At 39.3% G+C, this 8947-nt stretch overlaps 1 protein-coding gene across 1 annotated transcript in view; it reads right to left on the bottom strand.

Moving 5' to 3' along the window:
* The window catches only part of LOC107680839 (voltage-dependent T-type calcium channel subunit alpha-1I-like), a 148616-nt gene that overhangs the window by 118900 nt on the left and 20769 nt on the right, over window positions 1-8947 (bottom strand). Inside the window, exons 2-3 of the mRNA XM_016476889.1 lie at window positions 6249-6342; window positions 2023-2156 (exon numbers count right to left, since the gene is read on the bottom strand). Coding sequence (XP_016332375.1) covers window positions 2023-2156; window positions 6249-6342 — 228 coding nt within the window. The remainder of the gene's footprint in view (window positions 1-2022; window positions 2157-6248; window positions 6343-8947) is intronic.

Below are 8947 nucleotides of genomic sequence, written 5' to 3'. Positions count from 1 at the left end.
TTCCCCAGTCCCCAGAGGGAGCTGGCCCTCAAAAATACTAGGCTTTAGGCGTCAGGACATTTACGACGTCCAGCGAGAAGGTTGGGACTGCTCCGCCCAGCAGCCCCTGCTAACCGCCTCAACCTCCTCAGAGGAAGAGAGGTTAATGCGTGCTCTCACTCGAGAAATTTATATCCCAAGAGCCCCTGTATATCTAACTTCTCATAGTCAGACAAATACTTCATTTTATTCCTCAGAATTAAATGCAATCAAACAACCAGATGAGTAAATACGGTCTAGTGTAGTAAGATTCACATCAAAAACCGAAATGATGTAATATGCGCTCCGCGCGAGCCACTCAGTCACACAAACAACATCAATCTCCTCGGAGAAAGAGGGCCGCAGCACTCACTCAGAGGGGGAAGAACTGAGAGCGGAGCGCTTAACAGCGGAAAAAACACAATCCGCCCCCCGAGAGCCGACTGCACGAGCTCCGCTCCCTATTAATGCTGCTCATTATAATATCAGGCATAATATTCTTGTGTAACTGATGTTTGTGCAACCGGCGAGCTCATTGACGCCCTCCGTATCAATCTCCTCGGAGAAAGACAGGCGGAGCGTCGCGCCCTCTCTCCGGTGGGAAGGACCGCAGCGTGGGCTTCCGAAACCCCGAGAGCGGGCACCAGATCTGGTGATTAGGAAGCAGATCCATATTCAGAGCGTGGTCACAGAAGGCGTTCCCCTAGCGTTTCCGACGCAGCTCGAGTTCCTGAAGAGGAACTAGGTGTCCTGAACCTCACTGAAAAAAATATATATATTTGAAGGTTTTAGCAGGTTACAGCTGGTCTTCCAGCTTTGCTAAGGCTGGTGTTAAGCTGGTTTAACTGGTCAACCATCTGGTCTCCCAACCAGACCAGCTAACAAGCCCTCAACATCCCTCTAAAACCCTCAGAATAGATTGGTATATAACTAGTTTGGCCAGGCTGGGAGCCAAGAAAACGACCTTAAGTTGCTTTAACTGACAATATCAACAAGTGCAAATTGTCAAAAAAGTGGGAATTAACCACAAATCACAAAACTACTCACACCAATATGTGTGCATGACAAAGTTGTTTTATACCAGAAGGACAAGTATGGGAGAGACTAATGTCTCTTATTACAGAAGGCCACATAAATGCCCATCATGTCATAATGAGTCTAATTTTTCACTCCGCAAATCCTGCCGGACCTGAGAAGAACCTGGGATTGGGCTGCTCAATTTTACAAACCCTGTACTACCCTACAGTACTTAAACAGACATTTGGTTGTCTAATTAAATTAGCATGCAAAGGTAGAGAGGAAAGATTAAAGTGTTCTATGAAGAGAAAAAAAATTGTTTTGGGACACATTGCTCGTGGCCAATTAAGGTAGTATACAAAATTAACAACCTGTATCACATTACGGCTGTGTTCCAATTTGTTCAGCCTTTTAACTTATGAGAGTTTGTTTCCTGTGAGCTAGTGAGGAAAGTCTGTCAGTGACAGAGACTAGGTGTGTGTATAAAAAATTACAACATGTTTTTCTTGCAGGTCTGTCCTGTTGATCCAATGCTTCTCCTTTCTGTTCTGATGTCCTCCTCAAAGAAATGTCCAGAAAGGTTTGGTAAATTAATAGGCGTATAGCAGTTTTAACTTCTCTTTTTAGCACTGAAAACTGGGAGATCTTGAAAACAGCATCAAAACAACATGTGGGATGCTTGTACTCAACATAAGTGAGATCCAAAGGACTGTAGCTGAAGTGTTTGGTCTGGGCATACAACAGAATACTTGAAAACCCCATCAAGGGCATTCTGGAGCTAAACATGTAAACATGTCATATTATACACAAGCCAATTTCCCAGAACAACTGATATGAAATGTCTATTAATACAGGTCATAGAATGCAGTCATCTCTACTGAGAAAAAAAAGATAAACCCACTCAGGGTCACCACAGCCCCCGATTCACCTGCAGCTAGAATGAATGGTGTGTCAGGAAAGGTTGAAAGAAAACAGAAGTGCCCTTACCCTGCCATGACAATGAAAAAGTCCAGTCTGTTCCAAGTATCGCCAAGATAACAGCGATGGCCAAAGATCCCCAGAGCCACCATCTTCACCACCATCTCCAGTGCAAAGAAAATATAGATAAATGCATCGAATGCCTAAAAGATAGAGAGGACACATGTATAACACAGCGTATGTTTTAACGGAGCTGATAACATTTTAAATCTAATGTTTTATGGCTTTGAGACTATCACTATAATGTGCTCCCAAAAATTGGCAAACACATCACAGATTCATCAAATCAGATGCTCTCTAGAATGAGAATGCCCCTCCCCCCAATACCACAGATTCTCAATATACTTTTTAAAGTTGTAAAGCCAAGTTGTTGAAGTTTAAATAAATTCTTAAAAATAATGATAAACAAATAATTAATAATTTGAATAAAAATAAGAAATAATAAAATACTTTTTTGGAAAACAGATCCAGCATTAGATTAGGTCTTTCACTTGCTGGCTGATTGCAAAGGCTGGTGTTTTTCAGGAAAAAAGATGTTCAAAAAAGTCACTGATTGACAGATGTAACGATAGATAGAGCGACAGAATAACAGAAATATAGAAAGACAGACAGACAGACAGACAGACAGATAGATAGATAGATAGATAGATAGATAGATAGATAAACAATTACATAACAACAGAGACAGACACGCCATAATTATTTTAATTTACAGAACTGTATGCTCTGCAGATATAACTTCTGAGCATTCAAATTTGCTCTGTGAAGGACTAAGTAACCAAAATACTTACAATGTGTTGCACGGCATCGTTTTTTTCTAATGTACAGTATCTGACTGCCAATGAGAGCTAATGAGATCTTGACAGAAGTCAAAAGCTGAATGAGCCTGAAAAGAAACCATGAAGTCCAGTCAGCACCCAGCTTGTTCACCCTTACTTCACCTGACCCTGGACGACCCACCCTGGATCTCATTTCCCAACCGTCGCTGAGATGACTGACGATCAAAGCAGATGATCCATTTGGCAGAAAGCATTTCTTTCATAAACAATTGAGTCGCGTGAGTACACAGACTTAAAGAGGGCTGTTAATTAGCTCCTTACAAATACTCCGACGCGTGATTGTCGCTGTCAAAGCCCTGCTGCATTCTCATTACGGCGCCACAGATATAGCTGGAATTTCGAGTGACTGATTACACAGACCAGTTAAGCCGCGATCACCCTCATCATTGGCTTTCTTTCTGCTCTCATGTTGGTCACTCGTTCAGTTTTTAAGTTCAACCCTGCAGGAATAATTTAACGATATGAGAAGTGTAATTTTCTTGCACACGCATGCAGAAAATAGAACGTCTGTTACGTTGTGCCCCTTAGTCTTAGTCACTTTGCATGTCCAAAGTAGAATTGATACAGGTTTTGTTTCACACTACAGCGTGTTTATGTGTGATACAGGGAGGGGGCCGTTGGGCAGCGATGCCAATTTGGATGGCCGCCCACACGAGAAACGGAGAGTTTGAAACCGGCCGGTGCGGGCGAGCAGAACAGCACTGGTTTAAGATCCCCTGTGAGACCAGAGGATGCAAACCTCATGGTGCCAAGAGGACGCTTCCTCTAAAGCTACCTTCTTCCACGCGCCATACCTGACATATGGCTCTCTATACAAGTCCGTACACACACAGCAAGCAGGAGAGAGACAGACTTTCGTTCCTGCCCACACAGTTTTCATTTCAACCCCGTCTTTTTGTTTTGCAGTCAATCCAAAAAGCTAATGTGAGAAATATCGCATTGCAGACCTTCTTAATTTGCATTTCTCTCTTCAAAACTCTTTTTACACAATGAAAGTAAAGCTCTGAACAGCGAGAGCTCACTGAGGGAATACTGTTAGCCATCTTGACTGATAAAACATTGAGTCATGGCTCTCGCTCCATTTCAGCGGCACCTATGTGAAGGTAAAACTGACGTCTGATGGCTCTGGCCCACCGTAACGTAAGCCACTTTCACAGGTAAGCCTGAGATATGAGGTAAGATCAAAGTCAGCATTATTTCTTAATTGGGATATGCACTGTGGAAAGTGATTGGGAATTGCTATAAAACTCATTCAATTTGGCGGAAAGCCTAGTCATTATGCCTAGTCATTCTCGATAACTTATCTCTTGGACTAAAAGCCTATAAGATGACTTACATTTGTGACTTACAGTCATGCATACATTGGTGAATATTATGAAAAAAGTGTGGGGAAAATACTACTACTATTTCAACGGATATCTGAATATGAAAGTCATCATTTACTTTTACATTTATTTAGTTTCATGTTGCTCCAAACCCATATGAATGACTTTCTTCCACGGAACACAAAAGAAAATATTTGGAAGAATTGTACTGCTTGCTCTTTTCCCTCCAATTACAATGAATTGTTTTAAAAAGCAGAAACCATAAAAGTGGTTTATACAACATGTGTTCTATTTTCAAAGTCCTCTTAAGCCACATTTGAACGACAAACACCCTGAAACACACTCAGAGTCATTTAGTTTTGTGAAAAAAAGAAAATAATAAATAAATAAAAACTCAATACTGACTCAAACAAATCATGAATTTGTTCATGACTCTGACATTGCTGTCATGAACTTGCAAATGTAAGTTAAGTAGATGTCTAAAAACTCAATACTGACTCAAACAAATCATGAATTTGTTCATGATTCTGACATTGCTGTCATGAACTTGCAAATGTAAGTTAAGTAGATGTCAAGATTTTCAGTGAATAAGATTTTCAGTGAATACCTTAAATTTAGACTTCAGCAGAAGATTAGGAATATAGTGTCATAATATAGCTGTCATATTGACCCCCTTTTATCATACTTTTATGGTGTTTTGTGTCCTTTTTAAAGCATGAAAGACCTAGTCTACCTTCAGTGTAACTACATGGAAAAGAATGATCATCACCAACTGCATCATTTCAAATACTGTATTTCCTTTTGTGCTCCACAGAAGAAAGAAAGTCATACAGGTGGAAGAACATGAGTGAGTAAATTATGAGTTTTTAAGGTGAGCTAATCCCTCGTGTTCATGTTCAAGCTGTGCCATGAAAGCCGAACTGGAGCAGAGACATAGGCAATGATTTTTCTAACACACAACGATCATATACGTTTTTATGTGAGGTCTCTGAACAGACTCCCTGGACCCAGCCATCACATCCGGGCAAGCTAATGAACACAGCAGGACTCCTGGGACAGTGGATGCATGGAGAGTTTAGAGGACACATAAAAACGTCCCCAAAGCTCCCAAGGAGTTCTGTCCGCTTCGTCAACCTCTTAGAGTAAGAGAGAGCCGAAAAGGGATGATGATAATAAATGAAGGGAAAGAAAGGAGGAAGACTGTGTCTTGAGACAAGATGGGCTGGGAATCTGTGTATGATCCTTAAACTCTCTGTAACTGACATAAAATAAAAAATTGCATTTTGACAAGGCACATTAACAACATTCAGGGCTGGTCTGTTGCATCAAGTTTATTTATATATCTGAAAAGAGACAAATACAGATTCTCTGTTCCAAAACCTACTGAGCTTCCTATGAAGGCAGCACTTTAAGGCATCTTAGGTTTGCTCCTGCTGTGATGGCTATTCAAAAAGGTAACTTTGTAAATTTTAATTATGCTTCAAATATTTCAGTTTTGGAAATATCATTCATCGTTCATGTATGCTTTGCGGAGAAGAAACTTTTATACTGTACTGTCGGGGAATTTTTTTGCAAATTGTACCTTTTTGTAAGGGTACAAAGCTTGTCATTGGGGCAGCACCCTCAAATGGACAACTGTGTACTTTATCTACTCATAAAAGGTATATATAATTGTACCTTAGGGCGGTAATATGCACTAGGTATAGTTCACCCCAAAAAAAGACAAATCTATCATAATTTCCTCACCCTTATGTCAGTTAAGACTTTTGGTTAATTAAATTAAGATAATTTTAATGAAACCTTAGAGGTTTCCATGCACTGAAAGTCCAGGTAACCAAAAATTAGAAGATCCACAAAGGTCATAAAGGCACCATAAAACGAGACCACATCAAATGGGCTGTTTAATCAAAGACTTGAGAAGAGATATTGAGAAACAGAATTAATTTAGTCTTATGTTTTGGGTGAGGAATGACAGACCATTTGCTCTATGACATTTAGGATGCTGCCTTAATAGGTTGCGCAGTATGTTTTGGAACAGAGTTAGTTTGCGTGTTTAAGTGTCCACACTGACCTGTAGAATCTGACAGCGCTCTGAGGTGCAGTCGATGTTCTCGCACGGCTGGTACATCCCCAGAGTGACGCAGTTCAGCAGGATCACCATGATACTGATGCGCTCGAACCACGTGAGGAAGCATATGTTAAGGCTAATATTTATCAGCAGACAAGTAATTACAATAATACACAAAATTAGATTTTTTTTAAATTAGGTGCTTAACTGTGGGAAAATTGCTATCACAATGCTAGGACATACACTAGTTTGAGTGTCAGTAAGATTTTTATTCTGAAGGAAATTACTCAGCTGTTTACTCAGAAAGGCATTTCTATTGTTACAAAAGATATCCGTTTCAAATAAACTGTACTTTTGAACTTTCTATTCATTAAAGAATTCTGAGAAAAAAAAAACACAAATGACACAGTTGAACTGTTTTCAAAATTGATAATACGTAATGTTTCTTGAGCACCAAATCAGTATATTAGGATGATTTTTGAAGGATCATGTGACACTGAAGACTGGAGTAATGACTGCTGAAAACACTTTGCCATCACAGGAATAAAATACATTATAAAATATATTAAAATATAAAATGAATTTAAATTAATCATATATCACAAGATTACATGTTTTTAGTGTATTTTGACAAAATAAATGCAGCCTTGGTGAGCATAAGATATTTTTTTTTTAATCTAACTGACCCCAAACTTTTGAATGGTTGTCTAATTTAGCAGTTTGCTACATAATTTCTAGCAGAATAAGTTCCATGCTGCAGTTTAATACTTAGGGTTTTGGGTTTATTCATGTCACTGGTGAGTATTGCTTCCTAAGCAAATTCAGAAACAAGATTAGCTTTTCAGATTTATCTTCTATTATTAGCTGTGTTTGGGGTTGATTTATGACACCTTTAATAATGCTAAATCTTAAAAAAAAAAGTTCCTGAATTTGCTTCATAAGCATAAAATATTAATCGATCATCACACAATGTAATATCTTGTTTATTGTGTGTATACAGTATATATTACTTTACAATGAAGGTATAATTTATTATTTCACGCCAATGTAAACTCATCAAATTAACAAACACTGTACAGTATGAATTGGACCAATCCAAAGAAGACTCCACTCAATGAATGCAACCTTCACAGCAAAAGCACATCACAAAGAAACACAAAATACACTGAAAAGGCATTTGTCACCCCCTCCTCCCTCAGGCCTGTTAGCTGGAGTGAAATCTTCAGGCCTCTCCACTAAATCTCTACAAGCCTCATCTCTTCACCTTTATGGACCATTTCTTTTTCAATTTACTCTACTCCATCTTTTCCTCCGGCTTGGTCAACCTTTTAGCGAGCTATTTTTTTCTATTTGCACATAACGTCTGCCCCTCCTCGTTTAACTTCCTTGTTCACTCCATCATGTTTCTCTCTTTCTCTCTCCCTCTTACCTCTCATCTCCAACGCTTGTCTTTTATTTCTTGTTTTCATGAAACCTTTTCCAGTGTTTGAACTGCATTAGCCACAGAGCAAAAGGGCTGCTGATTTTGCTTTGTGCTTGATCTAACAGCGCTATACATTCCTCAATTAATTAGGAACTACCAAAAATGCACTGCACCGGAAAGAGGCTTCTGGCACTCAGTAAAATGTGATTTATGGGCAATTTTTCACTGTTTTTTTCCTTCAACCACATCCAAACTTTCAATGAGAAAAAAAATGTACATTTCAATATGCATGTGCTATTAGACTGAGGGATTTGCCACAGTGTTGGCCACACTCTGAACTTGCGTGTGTAATATTGTAAATAGCCTCGCAGGCTTGTGTTCCTGCTTTAATCATTAGAATGGAGACCGCAACCCCCATAGGGCTAAAGCAAGCACCCGCATCATGCTGTAAAGTGTTCACAATGGTTACTGCAGGAAATTGCTCCTTTCTTTTTTATATTATTGTGGATACCTCATCAGGTTCTAAGGCGAGCTTTTGGCAGAGGGAAAATAGCGCCCACAGACTTAAATGACATTAAAGGGACAGGAGCACAGAATCAATCTAACAGTACACATCACAGAGAGAGAGAGAGAGAGAGAGAGAGGAAGAGAAAGAGACAATGCCGATAGATTGACAGAAACATGGCCCGTTTATTTAAAGAAAGATGGAAAGAAGGCTGATGGGGTGTGAAATGAGACAATCACATGCACACAAAGAAAACATTTCACTCAAAGAAGTTATTGGGAAAAAAAACGTAGATAGTCACAGTAGGATCAGTGAGGATGAGGATTTACAGCTGATTTTGATTCAGGACCTGATCTCACTTTGGCTATCTAGTGGCAACCAAACACAGTTCCAGGACTGTTTATCATACAAAAGTGAATAAAAATGTCCTTAAAAATCAAATGCTGGAATTTATTAAAAGGGGCATGAAATGGAGAATCAAAATGCTCTTGATATTTACACATACGAGAGGTTACTCTGCAACAAAAACATACTGCACGTTACAAAACTCAAAACTAACTCTGCAGTTTAAAATGTGAATTATTCTTTTGTAGCATTCTGAAATGCCCAGATTTGTAATCGTGAGCATTGTGACGTCACAATTCTCCTCGACCCGCCCCTTACTTCAAGATCAATGCGAGTCTATCAGTGATTTGATTTCTGCATTTTCACCAAAACTCCCATTATGTTTAAAGGTCCCCTGAAATGCTTAGAAACACACAGCGTTACTCTGTT

The sequence above is a fragment of the Sinocyclocheilus anshuiensis genome, unplaced genomic scaffold, assembly GCF_001515605.1.
Source record: "Sinocyclocheilus anshuiensis isolate Anshui unplaced genomic scaffold, SAMN03320099.WGS_v1.1 scaffold1230, whole genome shotgun sequence".
Classification (NCBI taxonomy): Eukaryota; Metazoa; Chordata; class Actinopteri; order Cypriniformes; family Cyprinidae; genus Sinocyclocheilus; species Sinocyclocheilus anshuiensis.
The sequence above is the reverse complement of the archived record's forward strand: the minus strand, read 5'-3'. Positions and strand labels throughout refer to the sequence as shown.